General features: G+C 41.9%; 3 protein-coding genes across 6 annotated transcripts; all 3 read left to right on the forward strand.

Annotated features, from left to right (window-relative positions):
* The first annotated feature begins 253 nt into the window (after positions 1–253).
* On the forward strand, positions 254–8,711 carry LOC132257737 (eukaryotic translation initiation factor 5). Of its 2 annotated transcripts, XM_059754765.1 has the most exons (6): positions 254–372; positions 451–606; positions 5,373–5,472; positions 5,553–6,431; positions 6,504–7,609; positions 7,690–8,711. In XM_059754765.1, the coding sequence occupies exons 5-6, from the start codon at positions 6,551–6,553 to the stop codon at positions 7,987–7,989; spliced, it is 1,359 nt and encodes a 452-aa protein (XP_059610748.1). In that variant the 5' UTR covers positions 254–372; positions 451–606; positions 5,373–5,472; positions 5,553–6,431; positions 6,504–6,550; the 3' UTR covers positions 7,990–8,711. The 2 variants fall into 2 exon arrangements, with proteins under 2 accessions (XP_059610748.1, XP_059610749.1); XM_059754766.1 differs by lacking the exons at positions 254–372; positions 451–606 and adding an exon at positions 2,314–3,126.
* Positions 8,712–8,796: 85 nt separating this feature from the next.
* LOC132257736 (alkaline phosphatase) lies at positions 8,797–12,279 on the forward strand. 3 transcript variants are annotated; one of them, XM_059754762.1, is made up of 4 exons: positions 8,797–9,702; positions 9,835–10,179; positions 10,642–10,844; positions 10,904–12,279. In XM_059754762.1, exons 2-4 carry the CDS (start codon positions 9,861–9,863, stop codon positions 12,173–12,175), a joined length of 1,794 nt encoding a protein of 597 aa, XP_059610745.1. In that variant the 5' UTR covers positions 8,797–9,702; positions 9,835–9,860; the 3' UTR covers positions 12,176–12,279. The 3 variants fall into 3 exon arrangements, with proteins under 3 accessions (XP_059610745.1, XP_059610744.1, XP_059610746.1); XM_059754761.1 differs by having other exon boundaries at positions 8,797–9,170; XM_059754763.1 differs by having other exon boundaries at positions 8,797–9,147; positions 9,205–10,179.
* A 479-nt stretch (positions 12,280–12,758) lies between these two features.
* Positions 12,759–17,547, forward strand: LOC132257738 (ceramide synthase). Its single transcript, XM_059754767.1, has 2 exons — positions 12,759–13,244; positions 14,460–17,547. Exons 1-2 carry the CDS (start codon positions 12,997–12,999, stop codon positions 15,412–15,414), a joined length of 1,203 nt encoding a protein of 400 aa, XP_059610750.1. The 5' UTR covers positions 12,759–12,996; the 3' UTR covers positions 15,415–17,547.
* Positions 17,548–18,154: the final 607 nt, after the last annotated feature.

Here is an 18,154-nt window from a genome sequence, read left to right on the forward strand (position 1 = left end):
TGTGTAATTTCGGTGTATAATGCCAATTTAGTGAACTTTTATATAGGTAAGACCAATCAATAAATTGCCATGAAAAAATATTTTTCACAATTCGCCTCATTTGATCCATCTAATGTGATAGTAAACCTATAATAAATTAAAGTATTATTATTTCTATTAGAATGTCGTTGCGAAATACTAGATTTGAAATAGTTTCTGTGTCGCTCACTTGGGGCGCTTACTTCAGCCAGCTCATTTCTCCGCTTGTGGCGCTGGTGTCACTCATCGATTTTCTAATCGAAATCTGTGTGAAAATTTGTTGACTCGCAAATTTTTCTTGAGAGTGAATTTCTCGAATTTCTGTCAATTTCCGCAGCTCCATTGATTATCCGTGTACTTATTCCATATTTCCCCACTCTGACATTGGCTGTGGTGACTGACGCAGACTGTTCTCCTCAATCATTCTTGTAGATTCCACGAGATCTGTTCGACGCACTCCTTGTTGGTGAGAAGAAGCCTGTCCGGAAGAAGAAAATCGTCACATCATCACACTCGGAATATCTCTTGGATAGCAGACATCGCCTGGCGGCGCGGAAGCATCTTATATGACTTTTGAAAGATCCAGAGGTGAGCAAATCTGGGAGGAAAGGTGCAACTTTCACTCCTAACCCAACTATATGAGCGAAGAGAGAGAAATTTATTTTTAATCTCCCGTGTCTTTCCGAGCCACGTGGGTTATTTTTCTCCGCACGAGTGTTCTGTACCTCAAGTTTAGATTAGAATTTGCACAGGGGCTCTAGTGGCGGCCCGAGCAATGGTTTGTTATTAGGCGCGCGAGAAAGTGAGAGTGGTCCCCAAAAGTGGGCCTGTGTCAGCAAAGGACCTTCAGACAATTCCAGTGGAGCAACGAAATCCAGTTTGGCTCAGTTGCATAACCTGTTTCTATGTAGTTTTTCACACATTCTGGACGTTCCGTCTTCTCCGTTGCTCAAGCATAATGCTGAAGAATTCGTGGACAGCCAGTAGATATCAGTGGTGGCTATCAGAGAGTGAGAAATTGCGGTGAAACAGGCAGATATTGCACTGCATATGGGAATAGTCGCAGGGAAATTGATTAGAGAGGCAGAAACCTCACTTTATCAGTACAAACCATGCCACATAACATACATAAGTGATAAGGAATTGAATAAGGCAACAATAGAGTTGACCTGCTATCGGACTGTTTATTGCTCCTATTTTTCTATTTCTCCACTTTTATTTATTGAAATCGATACTATTAGACAATGCCTCATTGCGATGATGAACTTCTGGGTAAACTCAGCGCGATCATCTCAAAATACCTCACGAAACACATTTCAGAATGTCCAATTGACATTAAAATGATATCAATTGATAAATTCTTAATCTTAATCCATCGATTCAAAGTTCTCTCTTGTTGAAATGTGTTTTTCTTTCATTCCACAAAGCAATAACAATTTCTAAAGCGTTGATATATTATTTCTTTTGCTAAATTCTGAAATATTCAGCTGTACTTTTTTCTAGATCTTTATTAAGTTATTGAAGACACCTGTAAAAGATCAGAACTTATTAATTGCATTGCAAAATGCATGAAAGGTGTTACAATTCCTCTAACATAATGGCCGAAGCGTGTGCCGGGTTTGTTTGAAATATGGCAAACCTAAAAATAAAACATTTATCATAGCGATAATGCCATGATGTGTTGGAATTTAGGTGGCAAATTCGCGTGTAAATCGATTTTGGATGTATTTCTGTCCAGAGAAGTAAATGGCGGATGTTAAATATAAATATTGTTGAGATTTCTGATGAGTAATCTCGTGTTGGGGGTGTTGATGGGCTTCGGTGAATGAATTGAGGGTGAGTTTGTGCCATTGCCCAGATCCATGCTCTCGTGCTGGTGAATCGCACAGACTAGAATATGTCGGAAAATGCTTTGCGCACGCGTTGACCCCCTGCGAAGCTCCTTCTTGCTTGCTCATCAGTCTTCCTCGCTCATTTTCATGGTGATTTTTTGATGTAGGGAAGGAATTTCTGTCAGAGGAAACATTTGCTGAAATCATTTGTGTTTGCTGGTGAAAGTTCACCGTGTTCTCTTGGCAAAGTATAAAGAAAAGTGTGCTCCTCAATGACTTTCCTGAATGTGCAAAATGAATTTAACACTAGCACAAGGGTGAAAAACTCTGTCCGGGGCTCGAAAAGTGAGCGTGTCAGCACGTCGAAGCAATGGAAATGAGGGATGAAAATGTGTTTGATGTGGAAGGAGCTATAGGAAAAGCTTTCCGGGCTCCACAGTAGCTTCCAGCTGCTGCAGTGCAGTTCATTGAGTACCTCTGAGCCTCAACGACGTATTCTGTGCCACTTTGTATCGACAGCGCCGAAGAGAGATTTCAGCTATTTTCCCTGGGCAAAAGAAAAAAAAGCCATATTAAATTGAAATATTGATAGAAATCTTGGAAAAATCGTGGCTACAAGAGAGTTGGTGTGAAAAATAGAAGGGAGAGAGAGTGCAGAATTGGTGTATAAAGTCGACTTTTAATGCGAAATTCTCTCAAGCACGAGATTCACGATTTAATACATTCGTGAAGTGAAAACTCATTTTATTGATTTGTGTCTTTTCCGAGGCTTTTCGATTCCTCCAGCCATTGTGCAGTCGTGTCTGTGGTAGTCTTTACACAACAGTTGGAAAGAAGTGTTTCTATTCGTGACTGTATGTGGAATTAATTTGTGTTTTTTCCACTAAAATTCTAATCACTTGCTTTTGGGTGGAGAAAAAAGAGAGAGAATATAATTGCAGAGACGCGTAGAAGAGCATAAAATAATATCTGATAGTCTGTGAAAAGAAGAGGGTTGTTAAGAGAGCACAAAGAATATATAGTGAAAAGCAAACATTTTCTCAGAACATTGAGCAAGATTTTCCAAGGGGTTGTGTGCATTTTGTGTGAAGCGAGAGAGAGAGAAGATATCGGCCGCAGAAGCTGTGTTGCAGAGAGCGAGGAAAAAATTAATTAATAGTTATTTGTGTGATAATAAAATCGCGAAACGTTACACTGAGGTCGACAGAGAAACGTAATTTAGCGCTCCATCTTATGGTGGGCGCTCTATTGCCGGAAGCACCCGGCATTTTCTGCGGTGAGTCTCTTTTTCTGCAAAATGATCCATTTCTTTTGTGACCTCCACATGCCCACTAACCGACCATGCGTAAAAGAGCCATATATAATAATCCATAAATTTTACAATTTCATATATATATTTTTTTATGGACTTTTGGGGTGTGCATTTGTGGGGGATTATGATGTTATTCAAGGGTCTGTTGGAGAAGTGCAGATTCTGTCTCAAGAGCATTATTTATAGCCTGAAAATCTCTTGTTTTTCGGGGTTTCAAATAAATATCTTTCAATATTGAAGATTCTGAAGGTCAGAGGTCAGAATTCACTCAAAGGATTCACATGCTAATGGCCCAATTGAAGCTTTCAACAGAGGAAATATAAATCATATCTGAGTGGTAATTGCGAGAACATCCGCACAATCATGAGCAAAAAGCACCTCGCGAACAGCGCATTTACACCCCATTTTTATTATTAGCATTTTACTGTGATTAACAGTCATTTTTTCCTTGCAATTTGTGTGGTGAAATTGACCATTTCGTCCTGTTTCGAATGATGAATGAGTCACATTAAAGTTATTTAATGAGACACAATACAATGTTCCGAAGAGGCTTTTGTCTCTTCTTCGTTCCTTGCAGTGGTTGTGAGAGGATATTTTAGAGACTTCCCCATCTTGGTTGGAAATTTCTTTTTGGTCATTGATTTTTCCATTTCCTCTTAGTTTTATCTTGAGTATACATTTTTCTTTTTCTTCTTCTTCATATGAAGTAATTGATGATGTGAGGAATTTGGGTGGATAAAATGCCGCCCATCAGCAATTTTTCTCTCTATGATTCTCTCTCGTGTGCTCTCAGTTACACTTCCCGGGAGAGAATATAGTGTACAAGTGAGTCTGGAGGGAATACTCTCCCTCATATCCTCACGTATGCGTGGTTTTCAGTCTTTAATTTTTGTCAATTCCTCTCTATTTCTCCTCATTGTGTGAACCCTTCTGAGGATTCTACAGAACATGTTCCTTCACATAGACATCGAGGGAGAGAGAGAAGAGGGGTTGTTCGATTGGGTGGGGAATGTGAAAGAGGCAGACAGAGTGCAAAGTATATATGTATTTGACGGGTGAAATCCTGTGCAAGTTAGCAATTTTATTTCCTACAACAATCCTATGTACTTCCAAAACTATGTACACCCTTCTAAATGAGTTCTATGTGGGTGCAAGTGTCGAAGGTGGACGTCTATGTGTATGCAGTGAAGTGATTGTGGGACGAGAGGGTGAGGGAAAACGATGGAAATGATAGGAGAGAGAGCTTGGGAAATGCTAATAAATTTGTTATGAAGAAAAAAAGAAGTAAAATGTAATGTCATATGGGTCATATACAGTATCTAGCAGTGGAATTTGCTCACAGTTAGGTTACTGGGCGATTCCCATGGGGTGGAATGGGTGGAATATAGTGTGATGAGGCTCGATATTTATATAAAGCATGAACTGTATGGTGGAGAAACATGTAAAATATGTACACGAACAGTGGATGATGATTTCGATGATAGTAAGAAATATTCATGTTCAGACCGAGTCCGTTTTGATATAAAATATAAAACACTTTTCCACTCGATAAAATTACTTTGGGATTCCTTCATGTGACCATTCAAAATTCAACACTTGATGCGTTCACAATGTGAGAGTCTCGATAATCACTGTTGGGGCAAATGGTATTAGAATGATTAAAAATGAATAATTGTGTGACATTTCTGTGGTAGTTGAGAGTATATAAGAGCGGCCCAATTCTGATATTCGTGAGATGATGAAATCAATACTTTTGTACAACAACAAGGTTGTAATAAGACCCAGAGAATCTTCTCAATTAATCATGAATCCGCATCTAAATATTTTGTGTAATGGATGAAAATACTTTGACTTAATTAGTAACTTCGTGGACAACATTAAAAGCTGTTTTTTTTCCACTAATAGTGGAATAATTCATGTGAATTCTCCAATTTATTTGTTATAATAATTTGAATAATCTTCAAATATCTTGTAATTATTCAGCTTTAATCCTAAACAAAAAGCATCAGCAGTAATTTCTCCATTCGTTCTCTCTTATCTCATATTCTATTATGAAATATAGTGTCTTAAATGACTGGTAAATTATCACGATACTGTTTGTTTTCTTATGGATGAATTTTATCCAAATGAATTCTTCTCTGAGTTGCACGATTTTCTTTATGTTGTTGCTGAGTGTGAATAATACTAATTTGCGCCTTTATCGTTCACAGAAACATCAGAACTAAAAGGGACACCTCCATCTCCCCCCATCACAAGAAATCATCGTGGCAGATCGTGCATGATTTCTCATAGGCGGTGTTTAAGTCATAGGTATTGGGCATTGCTTTATGCCTGTGCTGTTTGCCTGTGTTGTGACATGGAATTTTGATATTCACTGTATTTTATTTCAGGACTTCAAAATTTTCCAGCAATAGACATCGAAAATTGCAACCATTCAGAGAAACGTGAGACGTCTGAAGGAGGGAAAAAAAAGTCTCAGTAAAATACCACACACAAAAATCAATAGCACTTTTGCGCGCACTTTGAATGCGTAACATTTTATTTACAAGGGAAAAAACATAATAATTATCCAGGAAAGAGAGAGAGACAGACAGAACAGAAGCGAGTGAGTGCGAAGAAGAAGAAGAAAAGAAAGGAAAAAATCAAGGATTCAGAATTGAACTTTGGCAACAGGAATACACATTTGACAATATCTGAGTTGGTTGAGCAGGAAATTAAGAGTACTGAAGTGAGAAGAAGAGAAGTTTCTGGCGGAGAAGAGAGAGAGAGAGAGTGGCAAATTTGTTGACCAAAACATCCTCTCTTTTAACCTTTTCTTTTTTTAATTTTCTGGCTTCATTCCTTTCTGTGTTCACACCTTCGATATCCGATCGCTAGCGTGAAGGACAATTCCTCCTATCATATATGCATATATCATTAGTAAAGTTGTCAAATCGTCGAGATTTGCTGAAATATCCCCACTTCAATTCTGGCGTAGGATTGATTTGTTTGGCCACGCGCATGCAGTGAGAATTTTCAAGGGTATAGTACCCTCAAAATAGTATGTGTGAGAGACATTGACTCAATCGTCTTCTGGAAGATAACTGCGAACGCTGATGCATTCAGTTGATTGTCCCAATTGAAGACTGGGTCAGAGAGAAAAACTACCAGGAATTTCCACAAAGAAAATATCACACATTGCGAGGAAGTTGTCAAAGCCTGAGCTAAAAAAAGTCTGCGAAAGTTGATCACACTTGCTGTCGGAAAAAAATCTTGAATTGTATTTGAAGGTGAGAGATTGAAGAATTTAACTTTGCATTTTTCTTACTAATGTTGTTTTTTTTGTGGCTTTTTCTTTGTAGTCGCTGAAATTTTTGCTGCAATTGAGTGTGTTGTTTGAGCATCGAAAATGGGTACCGTAAATGTGAATCGCAATGTGACGGATGTCTTCTATCGCTACAAGATGCCGCGCATCAATGCAAAGGTGGAGGGAAAGGGAAATGGCATAAAGACGGTGATTGTGAATATGGCTGAGGTGGCAAAGGCACTGGGACGTCCGGCAACGTATCCGACCAAATACTTTGGATGTGAGTTGGGTGCGCAGACGCAGTATGATCACAAGAATGAGCGCTTCATTGTCAATGGGTCTCATGATGCGGCCAAGCTGCAAGATTTACTGGATGGTTTCATTCGGAAGTACGTGCTGTGTCCCGAGTGTGATAATCCTGAGACGGAATTGCTGGTGTCCACGAAGAAGGGGACAATATCGCAGGGATGCAAGGCATGTGGCTATCATGGGGCGCTCGAGGTGAATCACAAAGTGAACACGTACATCTTGAAGAATCCACCCAACATGGATCCGTCGGCTCAGGGCTCCTCGCTCACGGAGGGGAAGCGCAGCAAGCGCTCCAAGAAGGCCGTGGAGAATGGCAGTGACGCCGCCAATGCGTCCTCCAACGCTGGTGGTGTGTCTGGAGATGCGGACGCTTCCAATGCGAGTGGCGGACACATTGGTGGGGAGACGGCTGAGCATGGTGAGGAGGATGACAACACTTGGACGGCCGATGTGTCCGAGGAGGCCGTGAGGGCGCGCATGCAGGATCTCACTGATGGTGCCAAGTGCATGACAATATCCGATGACACGGAGAAGAGTGAGCGCGAGCGTCTGGATATCTTCTATGAGTTTGTGAAGAAGCGTCGCGATGCTGGTGAGCTGGACAGTGTTCAGGTGCACAAGGATTTGGTGGCGGAGGCGGATCGTCTGGATATACTGCAGAAGGCGCCATTGGTGTTGGCGGAGCTTCTCTTCTCGGCCAATATCATCGCTGAGGTGCGCAAGAATCGCAATCTTCTGCTTCGCTTTACCCACAAAAATCTCAAGGCGCAGCGCTACTTGATGGGTGGCATTGAGCAGATTATCTCTCTCCATGCGGCCAATTTGATGAGCAAGGTTGCAGGAATTCTCAAGGTATGGAATTTTGCACAGAGAGAGAGAGAGAGAGATGAATGTGGGAACTTTATGGTGTTTTTCTTTTGGCTTTTTAACAGCTCTTCTATGACAATGACATCCTGGACGAGAAGACCATCCTGGAGTGGGCATCGAAGGTGAGCAAGAAGTATGTGTCGAAGGAGGTGTCAACGCAGATACACGAGAAGGCGCAGCCGCTTATCAAATGGCTCCAGGAGGCCGAGGAGGAGGAATCTTCGGAGGAGGACGACTCGGATGTGGAGATTGAGTATGATGATCGGGCCAAGGCGGAATTGCGCAAGGAGGCGCCAGCAGCAAAGGCGACCGCGAAGAAGGTTGATGATGATGATGGCGATGAGATTGATATCGATGAGATCTAATTGGGAGAAAAAAAAACAGAGAAGAGGGCAATTTCAATATAAAAACATATTTCAATTTGCAGGCTGAAGAAGATTGATGCTTATACGAAAAAAAAAACACTTTTATTTTCAACATATTACCCCCTACTATTACACAAAAGTTTTTTAATTATTCGCCTATTATATGGAAAATTGTCAGTAAAATTTATTGGGGAAAGGCGATTGTGGGATAGAATTGTAAAGGATGTGAGGATGTGTTCATTTGGCATGACTCTGGCACTCTTTTCTCTGAAGGCGGGAGGAGAAATTAATCATTGCAGTGAGAGAAACAGTTGAAAGAGGAGCTTTTGCTGTTTACAGCAGCAATAAAGATAACAGATTTTACTACAAATGAAAAGAGAGATATAGAATTATTACAATAGAATATGCAAGATAAGGCTTTTTCAACTTTCATACCATATTCAACACATTTATTGAAGAACAAGTTTGGAGAAAAATTGGTGGTGAAGGAATATATGAATTTGTGAAAGCCAAAAGGAAAGGTCATCGCGACACACATCCTTCAGAGAGTGTTGAGAGAAGGGAAGAGTGAGAGAGAATTGAATGGAAAATTGCTATTATTAGAAGGTGAAAAGGAAGGACATGAGAGAAGAGAGAGAGACAAATTGTAAGAAGAGACAATTTTCATAGTTTATTTTCCCTTCATTCTTAATGTCCAAATAAAATACAATTTAAAAAGCAAATGCTTGTTGTGAGAGCGCCGATGGGAATTGGATTCGCTCCGGGAGGAATCACATGATGATGATGAGAGTCCCAGTGTTGGAGAGCAAACAATAATAAAATACCATTGCGAATCCGATGGTCAGTCGGAGAGTTATTCCACCTCGCGCGGTGCACATTATAATGTGTTGTTGAAATTGCTCCGTGGCTTCGTGATGAAGGTCTCCGCTGGGGAGCACGTGAAGGAAAATCTGTAAAGTGGAGTTGCGCCAAGTGCTGGAAAGTGCGTGTGGGATCTGTCGAAAGAGCACCGACGGCGTCAGCCTCAGTCATCTGCGGAGTCTCCACTGAGGCACACACCACCTCTGGTCCCTGTTCTGTGCAGTGAGTGTGAAAGGATTACCTTCCAGGTCTCCTCCAAGGTCTCTCCGCTTTTCTCCTTGGCATTGCGGCGACAATGTATGAGCAGGACAGTGTCGAATGTGGGTCTCTCAATTGATATTATCCCGCCTCTAGAGTGCGCGCCCGTTGGACGCTTTGCTGGCCATGCTTAGAAAGTTTAGAGACGCAAGAGAGCTTCTCATCCGCCACACGCTAAGGCATTTTCTTTCAACCCATTCACGGCGATTGGACAGAGCGGCTGGAGTGAAAATCCTTGACCCTTTTCGCCATTGAAGAATACATTATTGTTATTTTCTTGGCACACCACACGTGATATTTGTCCGCTGCAGTGGCTGTCAGAGTGGCTCTGGTCGTTTTTGCTCTCGCCAGAGCTTCTGGAAACGTGATGCTTAATTTATTTCTTGCGGAAGACTTGTGATACAGAAAAAAAATGGGAAAGATGTGAGACAATACAATATCTCACGGGAGATTGACGAATTGGCTGACGAGGCTTTGTTTTCGAGCTTCTCGCGCGATACGCACACACATTTAGCGTCTGAATTGCTATCAGATTGGAGGATAGACGAGATAAGAGGCTTAGAAGTATGTACGATTGACAACGATACAGTTCAGGTATTTTATTGCAGAAAACACGAGCAAATGCTTTTATTGCCAACGACAAGTCATTTTGTGCTTCAGTGTATGGCGGGAGTCGCGCTTTTCCACACTTAAAACCCTTTCTCTCTCTCTCTCTTCTCCTCCAAGCGGAGCTCTTCCTTCCGATCCGAGGCATGGCCGGCGAACCTGAGCGCGATCCCGGCACATCGACGCAGGTCCAGGGACCAAGATACTATCTCAAGAGCGCCACCAACGGTCGCGGTGGTCTCAATGTGTACGTGAGCAATCGACGGAGTAGTTTCTGTGAGCAGCAGCGCGATGGTCAGAACTCCTTCAGCTTCCGCGACTTCCTCAAGTCCAAACTCTTCGTGAGCATCCTCATCGTGGGCGCCGTCTTCATCACACTCATCTGCATTGGGCTGGTGGTGATGTACGAGCGAGACGGTAAAGTCACACAAACCATCGATGTGTGGCGAGACAAATTAACTCCAGGTAAATTGCTCCTTATTGTCTGCGCCTCGAGGCACAAATTTGAGGGAAAATTGAGAGTATGCGTGTAAAGTTTGCAATCACCAAGAAGACGTGAAGAAATTTTTCTCTCCGAGCGATTAATGTTGAGATACAAATTATAGCTTGACTTATGAATAATTTATTAGCATTTAACCGATGTCTTTCGGAGGGCAATTTAATTTTATTTTGCCTTTAACTTCCATCTGTATTAATGATTTAATTGACTTTTTTATTACTCACAGCTGACACAGTCCTTACACAGTGTTGGCAAGGGAAATAATACCATCGGGAAAATTGGAAAAGTATATTATTGCATTAGGCGTGCTTAATTATCGCCAAAGGTCAATCAGAAGTTCAAATGGCAAATGTAATTTCATTAATGAACAGCAAAATGGACGCAAGTCAATCAAATCGACGAATAGCAAATTTCCTTGTGATTTCCAGAGCAACTGGTGTGGTTCGAATCCGGCCTGGATGAGCTGAAGAACGCCCTCACAATTCAGTCCAATACGAAGAGGGCGAAAAATGTCATTCTCTTCGTGGGAGACGGCATGGGTCCTGTCTCCACGACGGCAGGACGAATATTCAAGCATGGCGAGGGCGGCAGACTCTCCTGGGAGAGTTTTCCCCACATGGGGCTCCTAAAGGTGTGTACAATTCAGCCAATGTCGCGCCAATTCAGTGTCAATTTGTGTGGTTTTTCCAGACATACGCCACGGACAAGCAGGTTCCAGATTCATCCTCCACGGCAACGGCTCTTTTCGGCGGCGTGAAAGCCAACTACAACACGAACGGAGTGGATTCTGGAGTGCCTTTCGCCGATTGCCAGGCATCGCTTAACAAATCCCACCACGTGGAATCCATTCTTCACTGGGCTCAGAAGGCGGGCAAGGGAACGGGCTTCGTCACGACTACACGCGTCACTCACGCCACCCCGGCCAGCCTGTACGCCAATGTGGCGGATCGTGCGTGGGAGTGCGACGCCACAGTGCCACAAGACGCCAAGCGTCTCGGGTGTCTGGACATCGCGCGTCAGCTGGTGGAGGAAGATCCCGGACAGAAGCTGAATGTGATCATGGGCGGTGGCAGACAGTGTCTTGTGTCTGGCGTTGAGGGAAGCGCAGCTGATCCGCTGGACACGTGGTCGTGCAACTCCGTTGACGGTCGGGATTTAATTGAGAAGTGGAGGAATGATAAAATCGAGAAGGAGCACTCCCACGTCGTGCTGCAGAATAATTCCGATCTGGCCAACTTTGACGAATCCAGTGAATATGTGCTGGGAATTTTTGCCAATGGCCATTTGAAGTATGAGGATGAGAGGGACAAGGGCGAGGCAGGAATGCCTTCGCTGGAGAACATGACGGCTGCAGCTCTGAGAGTGCTGCGGAGGCACCAGAACGGCTTCTTCCTGGTCGTTGAGGGAGGAATGATCGATCAGGCTCACCACAGAGGATGGGCCAAGAGAGCACTCACAGAGCTGGCGATGATGGACGACGCTGTGGCGGCCACACTGAAGATCATGGCACGGGAACTGGACGAGACTCTAATCATCGTGACAGCCGATCATGCCCACACTCTCTCACTCAACGGGTATCCCGAGAAGGGAAGCAGTGTCTTCGGAGTGGCACAGAACTCCAGGGCGGACAACATTCCTTATACAACACTCACCTACGCCACCGGTGGCCCGGATGGCTTCCAGGTGGATGTGGACGGCGAGGGAAAGGCGCGCCGAAGAGATCCCACTCTGCAGGACACTGAGGGATTCACGTACGTCCAGCAAGTGGGCATCTTGACGGATGAGAACACGCACGGAGGAGTTGATGTTGCCGTCCACGCGATGGGCCCCATGGCTCATCTCTTCCACTGTGTCCATGAGAACTCCTACGTGGCCCACGTGATTTCCTACGCCGCGCGCATTGGGCGATTCCGTGATAGCTCTGCAGCAGGTGCTTTCTTCAATCTCCTTGGATTGTCCTAAATATGCTGTACGAACAATTAATAGGTGAAATATAAATTCTGCGCGTTTGCTGGGTGATAGTCACCCGCTTTGACTATATCACTGTACTTCAGTTTTCCATGCAGATCCTGATCTGAGAAGAGATCAGCATTTTTCAGCCAAATTCTGGTGATTTTGTGAAATGCGAGCCATTTAAACACCCTTTAAACATGAAGAGTTCACTTGTAGATGGCTCTCGTGTCGGGAAAAGGGTGAGATGTAAATCAAGAATTAACCTCAAAAACCGCGAGGATTTCGTCTTCTCGGGGTGTTTTCCTGCGTTTTCACCAAATTCTCCGTGTCTTGCCGAATAAAGTAATCTCATATAAGTAGTTTGAAGTCTATTTAGTTGATATAGTGTCACGCAGATAGCGTGAATGTGGTAAAAAGCAGTATTTTCCAGAAATCTCCGTCCTCCGTGAAACAGAGTTTTCCGGGAGCACAGCTCGCTGTTGTGTGACGAGAACAAGTACACGAAGGCGAAAATCAATTGCTGTGATGGCTCACTCGATTATCTGATAAGCACTTGTTGTTTTCTGGAATCTCACAGAGTGTTTCTGCCTGAGCCCGCTGACGGCTGTCTACCGAGCGCAGTACCAGTCGTATGGGCGAGAGTTTTCGGTCACGCGTACTCAAATGCTCCAAGTTTTCTGACCCTTTTTTTTACCACCAAAAGAGTCACTGAAAATTCCGTGTTGCACTCCCGTGCTGAGGACATTTGGGGCCAGAAAGTGCCGAACGTGTGTAGTGGCGTGTAAGTGAAGTGGCAAGGACGCTTTTGGTGGACGTTGCGAAGAGGCAAAATGAGGATTTTCATCTCCTTGGCCTGCTCGATTGGATCGATGGGCATCGCCTGGGGCAGCCTGCTGTCGCTCAACATCTCTGACAGGATCTCACTGCAGCGCGGAGTCTTCCTCTCATCCCTGGGCTTCGTGTACTTTGTCTCCCTCACGGACTTCTTCAATCGATTCCTGCTGGAGACAACAAAGGGTCTCCAATGGCGCAAAAAGTACCACCTCATGGTCTCCGACGTGATGGACATCACGAACAAGTGAGTCTCCCCATGGCAATAGTGCTCTCTCGGGCGCACTTGACATAGCCGGGAAGTCCATAAGGCGCGTCACTCTCACCGCCGCGAATGTCGGGAGAAAAATTCTGCCAGTTACGCAATTCATTTTATAATAATAATACCACTCTAGAGTGTAATAATGACCCAGTTCCGTGCTTCTGATAATTACGACACTCTCACAAACGTGCGCTGTCTACTTGCGATGCTGGACTTGGTCTTCGTCCACATTTCCGAAGCGGCACGTCCATAGATTTCTAATAATAATAATAATAATAATAATAATACTGCTGTATAGCACGGACATGCTAATTCTCCGCCACCCGCGCACGGAGTCGCCAACGAGAGTGAGGAAAGCCAAAGGTCAACACTTCAATTCACACACTCGTGCAGTGCCCAAATCAACTCCACACATTTTGGACTCTTTTGGCTCAAGAATCGATACATTGTTCAAAGGCAGTTTCACTTTTGGGCTCAAATGCTCGTAACAAGCGTGGAATTCGTGATTTTCTTCTCGCCTTTTTCGTTCACGCGGTGCCTCTGTCGTAAATAGCTGTGGCATGGCATCTAATTGAGGTGATCAGACGGCCTCATGATTGACAAGAGTTACCAATCTGGAATTTCTTCTTGTGCTGTGCTGAGAATATTAGCCGAAAACATTGGGTTTTGCAAGCAATAATGAGCAATTTGTACAGTAGCTCGAAACTGTGATATCTTGTCTTGCAATGTCATCAAAATTCTCTTGATCATTTCCATTATAAAAGACTCAAGCTGCATTAAACTTGAGTTTTTCTTTATCTGAGATTGATCGGATGGTATTTAATTACAACTACATTCTATCATGTTCATGATCTTCGACAGAGAAAGACTCACATCTCTGTTCAGTGTGTATTTCAATCGTGTTTCTTTCTATTATTCTCCTATTGTGTTAGACTTTCTGTCCTGTGTTTTGGAAAGTCTATCTGGTCATTTATTAATTAGAACCACTCTATGAAAGAGAAACAAACAACAACACTATTCATTTGGAAGAAGAGTGAAAAAAAGGCATCTGCGTTGTGAAACGCTTCAATGGCCTCTATGCGCTCGAGAGAAATGGCGAAAAACAGTGAAAAAATGAGTGATCCAAGTCCATTTCACACTTTGTGTGTTTGTGTTTATTTGATTAGCATTCTAATGCGATTATTCTGTGTGTATTTGCAGACTCGTGTCGGCGGTGCAAGCGAGCTTATCCTGTCTGGCTGGCTTTCTCGTGTGCAAATCCTCGTGCAACCGATCATTTCTGCACGCGTCACACTTCGCTTCGGAGGCGTACGCGTGGTTCGGAGCGGCGTACTTCTTCTATGATCTGTGGAGTATGTACAAAGTGCACATCCACAAGGTGCTGGACAAGCTGAAGATGGTGAAGGATCAGGCGAGTGTGAGCGTGAAGAATGGCAATGGGCATCAGATGTTCGAGGGCAGGCGGAATGGGGGAAATGGCGTGTGTGATGGCGAAAAGGAGGGATATCGCAAGAAGGAGATCCGCGATGACTATGGCAATGAGATAACACTGGAGGAGAGACCGTCCTTCTGGCGCTACATCTCCCGGCAGCCACTCATGGTGGGTCATCACATCTTCATAGGGTCGTTTGGCCTGTGCGTCATTGCGTACCTGAGAGGTGGTCTGGGCGATTGCATATTCAGCTTCATCTTCCTGATGGAGGCCTCCACGCCGTTCGTCTCGCTCAGGAGCATCCTGAGCACAATGGGGCTGAAGTTGAGCAATCTGTACTTGATCAATGGCGTGCTGATGCTCGTGACATTCTTTGTCTTTCGCATCCTCATGCTCCCGTTTGTCTTCTATTGGTACAGCCAAACGGTGAATTTGCCCTTCATACGAGCCATTGCGTCGCTGCCGCGCGGCTGCAAGATCAGTATTTGCATTTTATTCTTGCCACAGATTTACTGGTTCTATCTGATTTTGCGTGGGGCTCTGAAGGTGTTCTTCCCGAAAAAGTCGCCCAGTGTGACGACAAAGAGACAGCCAAATTCCACAAAACCCACAATAAATGTGATCTCAGATGATGAAGATGCTGATCAGGGTGTGAAGAGGCGTTCAGAACGCCACATGAGTCTGGACAATGGCAAATCAACACAATCCCTGACACTGATGTAAAAAGTTTTGGATATCTTTTTCTCCTAAAAATTTCTTCTCTCGCCACCAATATTTTTTTCCTAATCAGCGAGAGGCATTTTTCTATTTAAAAAATGAAAGGAAGGTTTTGTCTGCTCTTTTTACGACAGTTTTTTCTTTGTGTGAAGATACCAAAATTCATTTTGTAACTACATGTATAGATGTGTAAAGACGACAGTAAAATTTCAGACATATTTATGTGGTGTAGTGAGATAAGGATGTAATATTATTTGTGGCAGATAATACAGAAAATACTGTGTAGATTTACTGAGAGGATGGAAGAATCATTGTAATAGTCGTCACGGAACTAGTCACACTGTAATAATTGTAAGCAAGAAAAAAAATTAATTAAGCATGAGAGAAAGAGAGAGAGAAATGAGAAAAACAATGTTACAAAAAGGAAATTCCTCCCATCCGATTCTGAAGACACTTTCGTTTGTCCTCTCCATAGAATAAGCAAACTCTCTGCAGTGACCATTCTTTTTATCTCTCCACCCATTTTCTCCCTCCGACCCCTTTTTGATACATCAGAATTTATCTAAGAGACACATTCCAATACGTCGTGTTAGATACACAGTGAAATTTGAGAGAAAGAGGCAAATAAACAGATAAGGGGAAAAATCTATACCAACTATCGACATTGTCTGTGTGCAGAACGAATTTGTTAAATGTGCTTTATGTGAAATATAACCAATTTACATTTTTGTGCAGAGAACTTGATGATGATGATGATGATGAAAATGTAGGAGATTAAATATACAATTTGATATTTGCTTACATAACATATTTTTATATGATTATTGAATGTATAGGACCTTCTTGTTTTCTCAAAAAAAAAATATTTGTATTGAAAATCCAGATTGAAGAAAAAAAATGTGGAGGAGAAAAGAAGGTCGAAAAATTTTTGTGGTAAGACTAGAGCAGAGTTTTGTCTTTTGGACATTTTCTACCCGTTTTTTTTTCGGTGCGTGTGTGGCGTGCAAAAGTTTAGGGACACCGATTTGGAGTATAAATATTCCTCACACACAATAATAACCAAAAGGGAGTAAAGTGTGCGCATTTAGAGAGTATTTTCTTGGCAATGTAGACGAAAGCAGATAGTTTTTATTACAATGCTGCAGCTTCACAACATCTCATCACTCAAATCATATTCGTTGGGTGAATAGAAAACTATGAAAAGTCGATTTATCATAATTTTCGTCTTCATGTATTTTTGAAAAGCTTCTTATTTGTTCTTCCTGTGTAAAAATTCTGAGATTTGTTAGCAAAAAAAATCAAATTGTCATGTTTTCTGAATGAAAAGTCGAATTATTAATTGTTTACGCTGTACGATTTTTCCTAGAAAAATGTCTCAAAAATTACAGTAAAACGCATAAAACGACTTTTCAGAAAATAATTATAGATTTTCAGAATTATCCTAAAATGTTTTTTAGACTTTGAATGAATATTTATCATATCTTTTAAATTGTTTCACTTGAAAACTGTAAGGAAAAGTTCAAGTGAAGTATGAAAAGTTGAGTTTTTAGAACTTGTTTGGATAAAATCGTCTTTGGAAAGGAATATTTTCAGATTTTCCATAAATTTTGTCATATTTTAGTCAAAAATTCCAATAAAATCTACTAAAATATTTACAAAATAATAAAAACAGAGCAATTTTTGCACTTTAACGGACGATTTGAATGTCTTTTTAAGGGTTTTGAAGTAAATTTGGCAAATTTCGCAGCTGTATTAACGCTAAATTTTAAACTAGTTCTGCTGAAAAATGACGAGCTTGACTTTTGTATAGTTTTCGAGGCACCCGTCGATATGTTCTGACACTTTTGCAGTCCGCTTTAGAAGACTGTTTTGTAGAAGAATGGAGAATAAAATGTGTAAATTGTAAATGTAAATCATCAAATTGCTGTCCCAGTTTCTGCCTTCAGCTTTTCCGTGGCCACAGAGTCACATTTGTGTGTAGGGAATGGAGATTTGACGGGCACAACTCTGCAGATCGATGCGCACATGATAAGACGAGAGCAAGAGAGCGAGAGAGAGTGAGAGGGATGAAGCCAAAGTCGCGAGTAGATGATAAGGAAAAAATGTGAGAAACATTGTGTAGAAATATTGTTATTATATGTGTATTAAATAGGAAAATCATGCAACACAGCAATGATCAAGTGGCTTTTGAGTGCGCGCAGAGAGATTGAAAGATGACTTGCTTTGTGTACTCATTTGTTTGCCTTTTTATTTTTTAACTAATGTACATTTACATTTTGATTAGTTCTTTATTTCAAATAGTGTCTGTGTCATATTTTTTCTTCTTCTCATTTAATGCCTTCCATCATCATTTTAATAATATATAAATTTTTCCGAATATACACAAAAAATAATTCATATATTCTAATTCTTTTTCATCTCTCATCTTCTTTTTTTTCTTCTTCATTTTATAAATATCTCTGTCACATTATATACATAATTTTTCTATGACTTCCTCATAGATCGTGTTGTCATCTTCCTTTCCCCCACACAGTAATAAATTCTGCAAATTGTATATTTGATAATAAAAATTACACAAAATCACTCTCAATGCGAATGAAACAAAGTTCTAAATCCTGTCTTTTTATCAATTTTTGTATCCGCCTCTATTCTCTTTCTTTTCTCCCTCTCCTTTGTTTTCTCTTCTTCTTTTGTTTACGTGAGCAATTAATTTGTTATATTCGTCGTTTTAATAATCTCTTATAAA

This window comes from Phlebotomus argentipes, unplaced genomic scaffold (assembly GCF_947086385.1).
Source record: "Phlebotomus argentipes unplaced genomic scaffold, Phlebotomus argentipes genome assembly scaffold_4, whole genome shotgun sequence".
Lineage (NCBI taxonomy): Eukaryota > Metazoa > Arthropoda > Insecta > Diptera > Psychodidae > Phlebotomus > Phlebotomus argentipes.

What these genes read in the sequence shown, in the direction of transcription:
- LOC132257737 (XM_059754765.1), top strand. Translation starts at nt 6,551, where the DNA reads ATGGGTACCGTAAATGTGAATCGCAATGTGACGGATGTCTTCTATCGC. An exon ending in AGGTTGCAGGAATTCTCAAG is followed by an intron (nt 7,610 to 7,689) that starts GTATGGAATTTT and finishes GCTTTTTAACAG; the next exon opens with CTCTTCTATGACAATGACAT.
- LOC132257738 (XM_059754767.1), top strand. Translation starts at nt 12,997, where the DNA reads ATGAGGATTTTCATCTCCTTGGCCTGCTCGATTGGATCGATGGGCATC. An exon ending in GTGATGGACATCACGAACAA is followed by an intron (nt 13,245 to 14,459) that starts GTGAGTCTCCCC and finishes GTGTATTTGCAG; the next exon opens with ACTCGTGTCGGCGGTGCAAG.
- LOC132257736 (XM_059754761.1), top strand. Translation starts at nt 9,146, where the DNA reads ATGTATGAGCAGGACAGTGTCGAAT. An exon ending in TGAGCAGGACAGTGTCGAAT is followed by an intron (nt 9,171 to 9,834) that starts GTGGGTCTCTCA and finishes TTCTCCTCCAAG; the next exon opens with CGGAGCTCTTCCTTCCGATC. An exon ending in GCGAGACAAATTAACTCCAG is followed by an intron (nt 10,180 to 10,641) that starts GTAAATTGCTCC and finishes TGTGATTTCCAG; the next exon opens with AGCAACTGGTGTGGTTCGAA.